This window comes from Mus musculus, chromosome 10 (assembly GCF_000001635.26).
Source record: "Mus musculus strain C57BL/6J chromosome 10, GRCm38.p6 C57BL/6J".
Taxonomy (NCBI): Eukaryota; Metazoa; Chordata; class Mammalia; order Rodentia; family Muridae; genus Mus; species Mus musculus.
Window position 1 is genome coordinate 62,782,512 of NC_000076.6, and position 16,165 is coordinate 62,798,676.

Below are 16,165 nucleotides of genomic sequence, written 5' to 3' on the forward strand. Positions count from 1 at the left end.
ACAACGAAATTGGAAGAAGGAGGACAAGAAATGCAAGGTCATCTTTGGTGACAGCCAACTGAGGTCAGCCTGGGATATAAGAGACCTATTTCAAGAAAACAAAAACAAAGTAACAGATTTATAACTTAAAACTGTACAAAGAGCTGGAGAGATGGCTCGTGGTTAAGAGTACTGCCTGCTCTTCCAAGAGGTCCTGAGTACAATTCCCAGCAACCACATGATGGCTCACAGCCATCTGTAATGGGATGGATCGGATGCCCTCTTCTGCTGTATCTGAAGACAGCTACGGTGTACTCATATAAATAAGTATATCTTATAAAAACAAAACCAGGGGCTGGTGAGATGGCTCAGGGGTTAAGAGCACTGACTGCTCTTCCAAAGGTCCCGAGTTCAAATCCCAGCAACCACATGGTGGCTCACAACCATCCGTAATGAGATCTGACACCCTTTTCTGGTGTGTCTGAAGACAGCTACAGTGTACTCAGATATAATAAATATATCTTTTAAAAAAAAAAAGAAAAACCATAAGTAAGTAAATAGAAAGCTGTAATACACAGCACACTATCCATAACACAAAACACATTAGCTCACTTTCCATCTTTATCCAACAATAAATATTAGATGCTATACACAAATCCAATGAGTATCTTTAAACCCTTATTGAAAAACTACAACAGAAATGACTCAGATGCTCAAAAGAAATTAATTCACATCAAACTAACCTGTGTTAAAATGGTCTGCTGAGGTTGTTGCAACTGAAAGTAAAAAAACACAAGGTTAATCAGTATGAGTATTTCAGAGATAATTTTTAGAGGTATTCTTGTTTTGTCAATTTTATCTTTAAAATTTACAGTTGTGAGGCACCATATGGGTGCTGAAAATTGAACACAGATAATCCGAGGAATAGCAAGTGTTCATAAACAGTGAGCCATGTCTCCAAACCCCTGATATTGGTTTTATACACTAGCCTATTTATTACAACAATGTGAAAAGCAACACACAGACTTACCTACAACTATTTCATAATGCACACCTGATATTTCTAAGTAACTCATTCAATAACTAAATATTAAGCTACATTTATTAAAAATAAAGAAGTTAGAGCCCATTGTAATGGTTTACAACATTAATCTTTAATCCCTGCAGAAGAGTCCCAGACCATGGCTACATAGTGACTGTCCGGCGGTGAGGGAAACAGTATATTGTGTTTGGTGTGGAGTTATTAGCTCTTTCTTATCCTACCCAAAGGATTAAAAACTGCATTTTAAGGTGGATTAAAAAGAAGGAATTTTAACAGTATATCACTTTAATGTGGGAGAAGTGGGGAATGGTTGTTTTTAAATCAAATTTTAGCAAAAAAGTTATACAAACCTGCTGCTGCACACTATACAAGGCCTGCTGAGGTTGTGAATATTGCTGAAAAAGATAATTAAAGACAAGGTTAATCTTATTCATTCTCAAAGTAGTGTACATATAGAAAAAAAAAAAAAACACTAAAATTTTCTCTATTTTTCTTTTTTTTTTTTTGAGACAGGGTTTCTCTGTGTAGCCCTGGCTGTCCTGGAACTCACTTTGTAGACCAGGCTGGCCTGGAACTCATAAATCCACCTGCCTCTGCCTCCCAAGTGCTGGGATTAAAGGCGTGGCCACCACGCCCGGCTCCCACATGATTCTTTTTTTTTTTTTTTTTTTTGGGTTTTTCCAGACAGGGTTTCTCTGTGTAGCCTTGGCTGTCCTGGAACTCACTTTGTAGACCAGGCTGGTCTCAAACTCAGAAATCTGCCTGCCTTTGCCTCCCAAGTGCTGGGATTAAAGGCGTGCGCTACCATGCCCGGCTCACATGATTCTTTATGTATACATTGTGCATGTTTTTCTTCAGAACAAAGACCTGGTGCTTTGTTTTGTTTTATAGTTTGTTAACATAACTAGAGCATATTTATCTGAAAGAATATTTAGTTGATAGTCCACTATTATTTACTACTTAATTCATATTCAAGTTTTGTTGGGCCAGATAAACAACTCCACTCAGAAATCCACCTGCCTCTGCCTCCCGAGTGCTGGGATTAAAGGTGTGTGCCATCACTGCCTGGCTTACACTGAAATTTTCTAAACCAGCTACACTTCATCTCAGAATAACACAATGAGCTACTGCAATCGGGATTTCCATAAAATGGTTAAGGTATATATGTCCAATTTAAAATTCTGACGGGTAGTGGTGTGGCACACACCTTTAATCTCAGTGCTCCCGAGGCAGAGGCAGGTATGTTTTTATGAGTTTGAGGTCAGCCTGGTCTACAGAGTGAATTCCAGGATACCCAGAGCTATATAGTGAAACCATGTCTCAAAAAACCCAAAACCAAACAAACAAAATCCAAACAAACAAAGGAATTTAAGCTCTCTGATGATAAAACTATACTTTGTAAAAAGCACAGAAACTTTCTGTTGTAATTCCTTTTGTCTTCAGATAGATTCCTGCTATGTATTCTAATAAGGCCTCAATTTCAATAACCTCCTTTCCCAAGTGCTGAGATTGTAGGTATGTGCCATCAAACAAAGCCGCCCTGGCTGTCTTGGAACTTGGTTTGTAGACCAGGCTGGCCATGAGCTTATGGAGATCCACCTACCTCTGCCTGCAGAGTGCTGAGATTAAAGGCACGTCCTACAACAATCAGCTTTTTTTAAATCTACAATTTTTCACTGTTTAAAATAGAGGTGGGAAAAAAAAACCCACAGAGGTCGCAGACAAATCATCCTAGTAAACACTTGGGATGCTAAGTAGGAGAATCATGTGTTCAAGACCAACATAAACAATACAGACAACATGTCTCAAAACAAAAATGAACAAATGAGAGAACAAAAAAGATAGCAACCCTCAGTAAAGACTCACTTTATCACCTCATACATGACTTTAAAACTCACCTGCTGTAATACAGCTGCAGCTTGTTGCTGCAGTGCCGCAGTTTGTGTTAACTGATAGTTTGCTGGCGTTTGTGTGGTAAGGCCTGCCGCCGCCAATGCAGTCTGCTGGGTATAAATGGTAGGAGATGCTCCCAGAAGTGATGGCTGCTGAACACCTAGTGCAGCTACAATGAGATTGAGAGAGAAGGGTGACCAAGTAATCTCCCATGACTTCCCATCACAAATATAAGAAAAAGTGGCTCTACTAGCCTACACTTCAGTCATACACCAACTTTACCTAGACCCAGAGTCTAGTCAAAAGTATTTTTCAGAGTTGGATGTGGTGGCATACACCTTTAATCCCAGGACTAGAAGGCAGCCAGGTTTTGTGAGTCTGAATCCACCTTGGTCTATATATCAAGTTCCAGGAAAGCTAGGGCTACATAGAGAGACCTAGTCTCAAATAATAAAAATTATTTTCAAGCAGGCATAGCGTGGTGGTTTGACTATGCTTGGCCATTGGGAAGTGGCTCTGTGAGGAGGCATGACCTTGTTGGAAGAAGTTCGTCATGGTGGGGGTGGGCTTTGAGGTCCTATACTCCGGCTCCATCAGGAGTTGGAAGCAAGCCTCCTTTTGGTCCCTTTGGAACTCTCTCTTGGCTGCTCCAGCACCATGTCAGCTTGCCTGCTGCCACACTTCCAGCCATGATGATAATGGATTAAATGAATCTCTAAAACTGTAAGCAAGCCCCTACTAAATGTCTGCCTTTATAGTTACCTTCTTTATGGTGTCTCTTCATAGCAACAAAACCCTAACTAATACACATGACAACACATGGCTGTAATTCCTGCATTAAGGAGGTGTAGGCTGGAGAACCAAGAGTTTAAGGGCACCCTAAGCTAACAAGATCCAGGACAGACCAGGCCACATCAGACTTTCTCAAAAAGGAAAACAAGGTAATAGACATAAAAGATTTTTTAAAAAACAAAATTATCATTTTACTAACCTACAATTTACTCTTGGGCAGAAAACTAGCTCAACGATTGAGCATTGCATGGTAAGTAGAACCTAATGCATTCATTACATTCTGATGTTTTATAAAAGTGAGTTTTATCTACAAGCAGATGAAAGAAAGAATAGGTGCTGAGAGGAACTGACTTTGACAGCTTTCCACTGGAAAGTATCTTCAGGGTACCACTTCTGACCTCCAAAGACAACAGGCATACAAGTGCCACATACAGATAGACAGATGCAGGCAACACGTACATTTGCTGCTCCTCCAGAAAGGCCAGTGTTGGGTGCACAACACTTATATAGGGTGGGTCACTACTGTCTGGAACTACTCCACCTCTAAGGGAGCTGACACCCTCCTCTGGCCTACACAGGCATGCACACATGTGGGTGGCATTCACTAACACTGACTATATATATATATACACACATACACACCTTTATCTATATATCTACACACACACACACACACACACACAAATAAATCTCAAGGAAAAAACAACAATAACAAAAAAAACAAAACAAAACAAAACAAAATCAGGGTATAGTATTACATACCTAGAGTCCCAGCCTTTGGGAAATAAAGGCAGTAGTTAAAGGCAATCCTTGGCTAGAAAAGTAGTCACAGGATAAGAAAAAACTATTTAAAACAGATACACATGCACAAAGGCAAAAGCCTCTAATCTCAGCACTCGGAAGTCAAAGGAAGGTGGATCTCTGAGTCAAAGCTCAAGCTCAGTCTACTCTACATAGTGAATTGCAAGCCAAGGCTATATAGTATGGCACTAAATAAACAAACAAATAATCAGTCTCATAGGCTTGTAAGATGGGTAAGCAGTGATGGTGCTTGTTCTGTCAGGGCTGGTCCTGTGCTGTTCTGTATTAAGAATCTATGGTTCTGTCGGGCGTGGTGGTGCACACCTTTAATCCCAGCACTCGGCAGAGGCAGGCGGATTTCTGAGTTCGAGGCCAGCCTGGTCTAAAGAGTGAGTTCCAGGACAGCCAGGGCTACACAGAGAAACCCTGTCTCAAAAAAAAAAAAGAAAGAAAGAATCTATGGTTCTGGTCAGCAAGGGCTGAAGGATAGACTGTGATTAACAGGAGTTCAGAACCAGTAAGTGGAACCTTTGTTTTGCTATGACTCTCAGTACTTGTCATCTGGGGCTAAAGAATCACCTGTGATTAGAAGACAATATGCCAGGCATGGTGGCACACACCTAAAGGCAAAGGCAAGTGGATCTCTAGTCTGAAGCTAGTCTCCTTTACAAAATTCCAGGACATTAACAGATACATTGAAAAACTCTGCACATGTAAACATTCATATATATGTATATAAAATGCATAAATAAAATTTAATAGTTTGGAATGTAGGCTGGCAGTGGTGGCACTCGCCTTTAATACTAGCACTGGGAAGATAGAGACAGGAGGATCTCTGCCAGCCTGGTCTATAAAGCTAGTTCTGAGACATCCGAGGCCACAGAGAAAAACCACGTCTTGGGAAAAAATGATTGAAATGTGAGGTATTGCTATTAATAGGATATTATGGAGATAAGCAAGATTTGAATTATAATGTGTCTGCTTGTTATTTTTATTACAACTTGGCACAAGTTAAGTTCTCTGGAGAGGGAGCCTCAATTGCCACCATAAAACTGGACTATAGGCAAGCCTGAAGGGCATCTTCTTAATTAGCTATTGATAGGGAAGGGCTTAGAAAACTGTGGGTTAGCCAAATCTGGGCTGACAGTCCTGGGTTCTTTAAGAAAGCAGACTGAGCAAGCCATGTGGAATAAGCCAATAAGCAACACTCCTCTGTGGCCTCTGCATCAACTTCTGTTTCCACGTTCCTGCCCAGTTTGAGTTCCTTTCCTGACTTCCTTTGATGATGAACACTGATATGGAAGGGTAAGCCAAACAAACTCTTCCCTCCCAAGCTGCTTTTGATCAGTGTTTCATCACAGCAATAGTAACCCTAGTTAGAACAATGTGTTTGTGCCTCGACTTGACAAGGTTAATTATCCTGGCATTTTCCCCTTGTCAACTTGGCTAGAGTTATCTAAGAAGAGGGAGCTACAATTGAGAAAATTCCTCCCTGACAGGCCTATAGTCAAGCCTGTGGGACACTGGGTTCCTAAGTTGAGCCTTGACGTCTCTAAGGGATAGAGTGACCTAGAAGTTGTAAGATGATATAAATCCCATCCCCAAGTGCTTTTTTGGTTATAGTCTTTATCAAAGCAATAGAAATCGTACAAGGACAACCACCTGGTTGATGGATGCAGTTTGAGCCATGGAGTCTACAGGGTGCACGTGTAGAACCAACTGCTGCTAAGTATGCTTGGCCCTGCACATGCACACTCACACATATGCACAGAAACACACAAATGTTTCAAAGCAAACAAAAAGCTAAGAAACTGAAAATTCTAGCATGTAAAAAGCCCTGGAAAAAAAAAAAAAAAGCAAAAACAAAACAAAAACTCCACCACAAGTAACAAATAACTTTTCACTTATTTATTTTTGGATTTCTGCCTCTGGAAAATTGCAGTAATTTTTTTTTGACTTAAACTAACGGTAAGTGTTCCTTTGATGCTTACAGCTATTTTTTTTTTCCATAGACTAATAGTAATTGGATTTTGTTTGTTTTTCAGGATCTCACTTTTTAACCCTGGCTGTCCTGAAACTTGCTATGTAGACCAAGCTGGCCTGACCCGACACTCAGAAATCCACCTCCTAAATGTTCTGGGGTTAAAGGAATGAACCACCAAGACCAGACACACAAAGGGGGTGGGTGGGGTCACAGTGCAGCACTTTCAGTCAAGGGTGGCCTGAAACTCACTAAAGTTTGACTTGAACTTCTGATCCTCCTGCCTCTACCATAGGAGTGCTTGATTTCAGGAATACAGTACACCCGGTTTGAGGTGCTAGAAATCAAATCAAAGGGTTTGTGGGTTCTGTGCAAGCACTTTACTGCCAAACATGTCTTAAAAGATCCCTGGCATTAAATTCTTAAAGAGTCAGTATTTCTACATTAAACACAAACAAATGAAACCATAAATGTACCAGTAATCTTACTCAATGGGGGTAAAAGCACCTGCCATACAAGTCTGACAACCTGGGTTCAATCCCCAGAACCCATCGTGAAAGAACCAACTACCAAAAGTTGTCCACTAACCTCCACACACGAATACCTGCTCTGATATACACATCACACACAGAACAATGCTAAGGGCTCAGCCAGGAGGATCACTGGGTAAATGTGCTTGCCATCAAGGCTGGCAAACTCAATTCAATTCACAAGACCTACCCTACATGAACGAAAACAAACGTCTGCCACTTGTCTCTGACTTTAATCCTCTTTCTCCCACCCCCTCTCTCTCAAACTCATACTCCAGAGGAGCATGAAAATGTAATTTTAAAAAATACAAATAATTAGGGGAGAGGCATCTAGATAAGATCTATGTAATCCTGGCTATCATGGAACTCATTATTTAGACCAGGCTGGCCTTAAACTCAGAGATCCTGCCTGTGCCTCCCAAGTGTTAAAATTAAAGGCATGTCGACTATGACCAGGAAAAAAAAGAAAAGAAGAAAGATAAATCAGGTATATTTACTTTAAAATACTTTGGCTTTTTTGTTTTTGCTGTTTAAGTTTTAAAGCAGGTTGGTTTTTTGATTTTTGTTGTTTTGAGAAGTATGCCACCATACCTGGCCTAAAAATGTATCTTCTTAAAACTGAAAACATGGGAAACAAGATATATTCTACTTGAAGCTCAGTACAATTAAATCCCCAGCACCACAAAGGAAGGGAGGAAGCTAGGGAAGGAGGATTCTCTCTAATAAATTAGTGTTCTATAAAACATAATTAAACCAACTTTAATTATGGGCATGGTGGCACACACCTTTAGTCCCAGCATTTGGGAGGCAGAGGCAAGCAGATCTGAGTTCAAGGCCAGCCTGGTCAAAATAGTGAGTTCCATGACAGCCAAGACTACTGGCTACACAGACAAACCTAACTGAAACCCAAAAACCCAGAGGAAAAAAGATAAACTTAAGGCATTTGAAAACTATAAGCTGGGTGTGGTTGCTCATGCCAAAGGACTGCTGCTAATAAAGACTGTATATCAAAGGCCAAACACAAATGGTAAAGTGTAGTGGAAGACTTAAATGGCAAAACCCCTTAGTAAACTAAAAAAAAATTAGACACAAATAACAAAACAAAAACAAAGAGCCGGGCGTGGTGGCACACCCCTTTAATCCCAGCACTTGGGAGGCAGAGGCAGGAGGATTTCTGAGTTCGAGGCCAACCTGGTCTACAAAGTGAGTTCCAGGGCAGCCAGGGCTACACAGAGAAACCCTGTCTTGAAAAACCAAAAAAAAAAAAAAAAAAAAAAGTGTTCAAATTGCTGGATAAGTGGGGTTTTGTTTTTGTTCCTGAGTTAATTTTCAAAAGTATCTTAAAAACTAAAGGGTATATCATTTCCAGTCCAAGGGTTCAGTTGCCTGACCTGGTTGTGAGACCGCAGTGGCTGTAAACTGAGTAGCCCATGGTGGATTCTTCTGTCCTCCAAACTGAGCCATGATGCAAGGGGGGGAAAACTTTCACTTGTTTCCCTTCTATAGCAGATACCTATAAAGGATATAGGAAAAGGCTAGTTTAGAGAAATCATTGATATATTAAAGACACGTTCCAAACAAGAACCAACCGAAGTGTGCAACAGAACATTTGAAATAAAACGCACAACCAGCCTATCAACAGATCACTTGTGCATACTCTATTTAAAAGATATCCTTGGGGCTGACTTAAAGGAACTTCCTTCAGTAACTACAAGGTCATTTCCTAAAAAGGTCTGCCCGAGCTTAGTGGCAAAGCCTTTAATCCCCTCCCAACCCATCCCTCCAGAGGCAGAGTCAGGCGGATCTCTATAAACTCCAGGCCAGCATGATTTATATGACATTACAAACCAGCTAGGGCTAGATACAGAGCCTCTCTCTCTGGGGACAAACGAACTTATAGACGCAGCAAGTACAGCCTGCGTGTTTCTTTGGGCGATGGTCTGAGGTCCTGCAGTGGGGTTAAATCAATAACGGAAACTGCGTCGAGACCCCCCCTCCCCCATAAAGGTATTGGCAGATACCATCTCAATAACGAACATTACTTTAAGGGCTAGGAAGTCACTATGGCCTTTGTCACCCTAGTCTCCACTCCGGGAGTGGGGAGGCAGTTGGGAGGACGCGCGGCTCCAAAAGAACCACTGCGAAGACCCCGGCTCAAAAACCCAAGAGAAAAGGAAAAGATGGGCCTGGCATCCCGGGGTGAGGACACTCATCTTCCTCCCACGCGCCGGCCGTGAAAGATGGAAGGCAGCGCCCCAGGCCGCGGCCACTGGGGCCCGCGGGTCGTCGCAGTCCCCGAGGTCCCCGGGCCGGTCTGAGAGAACCTCCAAGCGCTGGAAACGCTCGCCGCCGCCGCCCGGGGCCGGGTCTCAGCGGCGGGGCAGCGCGGGCCGGAGGACGCACGGCCTCCGGCCTGGCCCGGCCCAGTCGAAGGGGCGCAGGCCGCACCTGAGGGGCCTGGAGCCGCTGCGCTGGGGGCAGGGCGCGGCGCGTGGGGCCTACTCCGACCCGCACAAAAGGGACCGCGTCCCTCGCCCGCCGGCCCCGCGGCGTCCGCCATCACACACCCACCCGCCACCGCCACATCACTCGCTCCCTACCCCTCCGCTGACCGGCTGCCAACGAACGGAAGCAACCCGCCGCGGCCTCCCACCGCGCCACACCAAAACACTGACCAGACCTTCACCTGAGTCTGGCCCGGGTTAACCGAGAAGCCATTTCAAACCCGTCAAGCTCAGGCGCATGCGCAGACTGCTTTCCCCTCCAACCCCCCTGCCTACGCCGCACCGCCTCCCGGTTCCGAGAGGAACGGGCGCGTGCGCGAAAAAAGTTCGGCGTGCGCGCTCCCCGCGAGTGCGTTCACTGGGGAGCGAGAGCGAGCCTCAGCCGGGTTACCTTGACTTCGCTGAACAATGAGCTGGCTGTCGCTCGCCTGCTCTGAGGCCAACGCTGTCCTTCCCTGGGAGAGAGAGGGAGAGCGAGCGGCAGTCACGTGGTCCGGCCGGTGTCGCCGCCGCCATCTTGTGGTCCCTCTATTCTTGTTTGGAACATGTTTGGAAGAATAAGCCTGTAAGAACTTCGTTGTTAGCGGGCAGTGGTGGCGCACGCCTTTAATCCCAGCACTCGAGAGGCAGAGGCAGGCGGATTTCTGAGTTCGAGGCCAGCCTGGTCTACAGAGTGAGTTCCAAAACAGTCAGGGTTATACAGACATATCCTGTCTCGAAGAACAAAAAAAAAAAATTTTTTTTTGTTTACATTCTTTTCATTTTTAGAGGGTTTTGCCTCCATGATTTATGCGCACAGGTGTGGGCTTGGTGCCCCTGGAGCTGAGAAGACGACAGATCCCCCGAAACTAGAGTTCCTGACCGGTGTGAACCACCCCGTGGGTGCTGATAATCAATCCCAGGTCCTGAGAACAGAGATTAGTGCTTTTAACCGCAGTGCCATCTCCTCGGGATTAAGGCTGGAATGTGTAAAAGCGAACAACTGAGTGGATTTTAATACACTGAGTGCAGGCCATCATCACCCCTAGTATTTGAAGACCCTACTGAAAAGAAACAGCTGGAGGATTTGGGGGGCGAGAGGGAGTGGAAAGGTTGGGGGATGGGGGAAGTGCACACCTCTAATCCCAGCGCTCAAGAGGCAGAGGCAGACACAGCCAGGGCAACACAGATAAACCCTGTCTCAAAAAATGAAAGACAGAGCTATTATTAAGTCATTTTCTAATTTTGTCCTACACCTGCTGGTGACATCTAGTCAAATTCTCAACATGAAATAGCTTATGCTAGGAATCCCACATAAGATTAGCTGAGCCAAGCATGATCAGGTGGTGACCTGTAATCTAACACTTGGGAGGGAGGGGAAGGGAGGATCAGGAGTTCAAGGCCAGCCTGGACTGTGTAACACCTTATCTCATCAAACCCAATAGGATAAAATATATAGCTTTTTCTGTGGTTCCTTGTATTTTTTCCCTTAAATTTTATGAACACAGGATCACATAGGTACACGTTCTTTAATATTTTTCAAACCACAAGGGTCCTTTCTCCCACTTAAGTAAAACTTACAGAAGTTGGGTAAAATGTAACTCCTTTGTCCTTACTAATTCTGTCCTGACCTTCAAACTATTAGAATATAGTCATCACACTATAGTAATTTGTAAAAATTCAAAACAGCGTGTGCCAGGTGGCCCAGCAATAAGAGGGACAAAGTGAGAAAACTTAAATCTGAGATACCTTATCAAAAAAAGTTCTGGGGGCTGGAGAAATGGCTCAGCGGTTAAGAGCACTAACTGCTCTTCCAGAGGTCCTGAATTCAATTCCCAGCAACCACATGGTGGCTCACAACCATCGGTAATGGGATCTGATGCCCTCTTCTGGTGTGTCTGAAGACAGCTACAGTGTACTCATAATAAATAAATAAATAAATAAATACTTCTTTTTTTTTTTTTTTAAGTTCTGAAAGAAACCCCAGGCATATGTTTTTGATGTCTGTATTTTGGATTGACATGTCTCTATGACTTCTAGATTAGCTTGGTCTACATTGTAAGGCACAGGACAGCCAGGGCTACATAGTGAAAGAGTGTTTATAAAACACACAAAGCAGAGCAGTGGTGGTACATGCCTTTAATCTCAGCACTTGGGAGACAGAGGTAGGCAGATATTTAAGTTCAAGGCCAGCCTGGTCTACAGAGTGAGTTCCAGAATGGCCAGGGTGAAACAGAAAAATCCTGTCTCAAAAGACCAAAAACAAAAACAAAATAAATAAAACACACGAAACAGAGCTAGAGGGATGGTTCAGCAGTTAGGCCCACTTGATATTCTTTCCTAAACCTTGGAGCTCATCCCACCATCTACATTAGCCCCATACAACTAAACAGAACTCTGAGGCCCTCTCCCGGCCTCCTGGGATACTGCACACATGTGACACAGGCTCACACAAACATATACACAAATTCATACACATGAATAAAAATGAAATTTAAGGGCAAACACTCAGAAGTTAAGAGTACTGTGAGGGGGCTGGTGAGATGGCTCAGTGGGTAAGAGCACCCGACTGCTCTTCCGAAGGTCCAGAGTTCAAATCCCAGCAACCACATGGTGGCTCACAACCATCCGTAGTAACAAGATCTGACTCCCTCTTCTGGAGTGTCTGAAGACAGCTACAGTGTACTTCCATATAATAAATAAATAAATAAATGAATAAATAAATAAGTAAAAAAAAAGAAAAGAGTACTGTGAGGTCTTCCAGAGGATGTGACTTCTAATCACAACACCTACAGGGTGGCTAAAAACTTCAGTAACCCTGTTCTACAGGGTATAGTTGCTTTCTTCTGGTCTCTATGGTTGTCGATTGGTGTGGGTTATGCACACACATACACGCAATAGAAACATCGTTATTCACATAAAACTTCTGAAAAATAGAAAATAAAATATTTTCTAAAGTGAATAAAAAGTCAGACATGGAGACTGCTATATCACCCTCAATTCTAGCACGAGGGAAACAGAAGCCGACTGATCTCTGTGAGTTCGAGGCTAGCATGGTGAACACAGTCAGTGCCAGGAGAGGCAGAGCTACGAAAAGAGGCACTGACTCCAGAATTTCTGTTTTGTTGTCAGGGTTTCTCTGTGTAGCCCTGGCTGTCCTGGAACTTACTCTGTAACCAGGCTTGCCTCCAACTCAGAAATCCACCTGCCTCTGCCAGAATTTCTGTTTTTATGTTTACAATATAAACAAACATACCACCCTTTCCCTTATTTCCTCAGCTGACCTTTGTTTGTTTGTTTGTTTGGTTGGTTGGTTTTGGTTTTTGGTTTTTCAAGACAGGGTTTCTCTGTGTAGCCCTTTGTGTCCTGTAGCTCACTTTGTAGACCAGGCTGGCCTTGAACTCAGAAATCCGCCTGCCTCTGCCTCCCGAGTGCTGGGATTAAAGGGGTGTGCCACCACATGCGGCTCAGCTGACCTTTTCACTTTTACTTTTAAGCTTCTATGAACAATCCTGAGGGAAACCAGATTGTCAGCTTCAAGTTTTCTCTTTTATTTATGAATTGCTTTTAACTGGGCTGGAGAGATGGCTCAGTTGCAGACTGATGTCTCTGCCAGAGGTCCTGAGTTCAATTCCCAGCAACCACATGGTAGCTCACAACCATCTGTAATGGGATCGGATGCCCTCTTCTGGTGTGTCCGAAGAGTGTGACCATGTACATGCATACATTAAAATAAATAAATAAATAAATAAAAATTTTTTTTTAATGAAAGAATTGCTTTTAGCAAAAGATGATTTGACAAAAAAAATTTCTCCTAGTCTTCCACCCCACTCTCTTTCCCCTCTTGGCAGAATATAAGTTGTCTTCTACAGGAGCTGAGCAAACACCCTTATCAGATAATAGACTGCACACAAAGATACTAGACAAAGATATTTTTGGCCATGATTGCCTTTGTTTTATTTTTGGAGACAAAATCCTATTAATAGTTCTGGCATGCCTGATACTTGACTTATAGACAAAGCTAGCTTCAGGCTTGTGACAATCCTGCCTCTGGCTCCAAGTTCTGAGATTGCAGCTACAAGCCACCAGACCCAGCTGTACACACAAATGAAACTTCATTAGTTATCCCCATACTGTCATTAGAGACTGGTAACTATTTTTGTTTGTCATGATATTTTATTACAGAGAGGGAGAGAGACAAAGAGAGAAAGGAGGATGTTCCCTGAGACTGACCCACAGCCTTGAGCATTCTACAGAAACACTGTATTACCCAATCATCTTGAAACATTGTCCTCTTTGTACATTAGAAGCAGGGTCTCACAGAGTTGCCAGGGCTGAACTTGAGTTCCTTTTATAAGAGACAGGCCTTGAATTTGTGTTCCCACTACTTCAGCCTCCTGACTAATTGGGATAGCAGATCTGTACAGCAATGCTCAGTGTTTTGTTTTTGATTTTGTTTTTGACAAGAGGCAGTTTAGGTCAACATGATATCATCATACAGGCCTGACTCTAAATTCATTATTCCTTTGTTATGATGCTATAAAATTCCACTCTATAGCCAAACCTTTGAGTTACTCTTTTTTTTATTTTTATTTTTTATTACAGAACTACAGTAAAGATCCTAAATTAATGGAAGTAAGAGTTTTCCATCCAGCCACGGTAAAATATCCTATACTACCAGGCAGGAAGATTACTGCAAGTTGAAGGTCAGCCTTGGCTACAAAGTAAACAACAGTAAAGGCAGTGTTGCATATTTTTTTCTTCTTTTTTCTCCTCTATAGAAAATTCACACTTTTCTTTGAACTGTTTTCAGGCTCTTTGGGGAATATAGTGTAACACAGGGCACAATTCTGGGTCATATGATAATTCTATATTTATCTTTTGACAAAATGTTCAGCTATTTTTACAGTGGCTGTACTATTTTATATTCCCACAAGAAATGTGCTGCATCCTTGCTGACCTCTCCCCACCCACACCCTGCAACCATTTTTTTTTAAGTTTTATTTATTGGCTTGTTTATTTCTTTGGGTGTGTTTGCATGTGTGCTTACAAGGTCACAAGAGAGTAAAAGTCAGAGGTCAAGCTGGGCGGTGGTGGCACACATCTTTAATCCCAGTACTTGGGAGGCAGAGGCAGAGGATTTCTGAGTTGGAGGCCAGCCTGGTCTACAGAGTGAGTTCCAGGACAGCCAGAGCTATACAGAGAAACCCTGTCTCAAAAAAAACAAAAAAAAAACAACAAAAAACAAACAAACAAACAAAAAGTCAGAGGTCAGCAGTGAGTATCTCTTCTAGTGCAATTGTTTGTTCCATCTCTGTGTAGCCCTGTCTGGGTTGGAACTGCCTTTGTAGATCAAACTGATCTTGAACTCAGAGATCCACCTGCCTCGGCCTCCTGAGTGCTGGGATTAAAAGGGTGTGCACTGCCACCACCCTGAGGTGGGAGGGGGGAATGTGTCTAGAAGGATTTTTTGTTTTTGTTGTTTGGTTGGTTGTTTTGTTTTTTGAGACATGGTTTCTCTGTATAGCCCTGGAGCTCACTCTGTAGATCTGCCTGCTTCTTCCTATCAAGTGCTGGGATTAAAGGCATGCATCACCACCGCCCGACTGTGTCTGGAAGTTTTTATTGAATTTATATCTGTACCTCATGTGTGCCTGGCAGCCATGGAGACCAGAAGAGGATGTTAGACCCCTGGAAACTGTAATAATAGACTATTGTAAAGTGCCACATTGGTGCTTGTAATAAAACCCAGATTCTCTGGAAAAACAGAGTTCTTAACCTCTGAGCCATTTTTCTAGCCTCTAGTTGTCTTTCTTCTATCTTTTTGTATTTATGCGTATGTCATGTGTCTGTGTAAGTGTAAATCATGAGTGTAGGATTTCTTTGGTGTCCAGAAGAGACTGCCAGATCCCCTGGAGCTGCAGTTATCAGTCGGTTGTGAGCCACCTACCTCTATGTAGGTGCTGGGAGCTCAATTCTTTGAAAGAGCATCATGTTCTGCTAAGCAGAGAGCCATCTCTCCATGTGCTCTCCTGATTCTATGACACGTGGTCTCTCATTGAAGCTTGCAGTTTGAGCTAGCCTGTGCTGGTCCTAATACTCTATGAGCCCCAGTAGTCTAGCTGTCCCCACATCCCCAGTGCTAGTGTTAGGGCTCAAGCTTGCAGCACTGGGGACACAAAAGCTCATGAATCCCCATGGCTGCTGGAATCTGAATGTGGGTCCTCATGCTTATCTCACTGAGCCATGGCCTCTGCCTTCTCTCTGCTTTCATTTATTTGTTTTCCTCTTTCTCCTTTTCTTGAAAAGCTCTCTCTAAGTCCTGGCTCACTTGGAAATCACTGTGCAGACCAGATTGCTTTGAACTCATGGTAGCTTCTCCAGCCTCTGCCTCCTAAGTAATGGCTATGTTATAGGCATGTGTCACCATACCTGGGTTTGCTTGCCCTGCGCTCTCTCTCTCTTGCTCTCTCTCTCTCTCTCTCTCCCCCCTTTCTCTTTCTGTGTCTGTCTCTGCCTGCCTGTCTCTCTCTCTCTCTCTCTCTCTCTCTCTCTCTCTAATCGGTATAAAGCAAAATGTTATGATGGTTTTGACTTTTATTTTCTTAATATAACAACTAAAGATGCTAAGAAAAAATAGGCTTATTTACAATTATTTCCCTGG

At 43.1% G+C, this 16,165-nt stretch overlaps 1 protein-coding gene across 6 annotated transcripts in view; it reads right to left on the reverse strand.

Annotated features, from left to right (window-relative positions):
• Positions 1-9,857, reverse strand: part of Ccar1 (cell division cycle and apoptosis regulator 1) — a 48,441-nt gene extending 38,584 nt beyond the window's left edge. The window contains exons 1-5 of one of the 6 annotated variants that reach the window (NM_026201.3): positions 9,705-9,857; positions 8,410-8,531; positions 2,920-3,083; positions 1,372-1,416; positions 723-755 (exon numbers count right to left, since the gene is read on the reverse strand). In NM_026201.3, the coding sequence (NP_080477.1) occupies positions 723-755; positions 1,372-1,416; positions 2,920-3,083; positions 8,410-8,482 (315 nt within the window). In that variant the 5' untranslated portion in view covers positions 8,483-8,531; positions 9,705-9,857. Of the gene's footprint in view, positions 1-722; positions 756-1,371; positions 1,417-2,919; positions 3,084-8,409; positions 8,532-9,618 lie in introns of all 6 variants that reach the window. The other 5 variants (XM_006513997.3, XM_006513996.4, XM_011243537.3 and 2 more) reach the window with 5 other exon arrangements.
• Between the last annotated feature and the right edge of the window lie 6,308 nt (positions 9,858-16,165).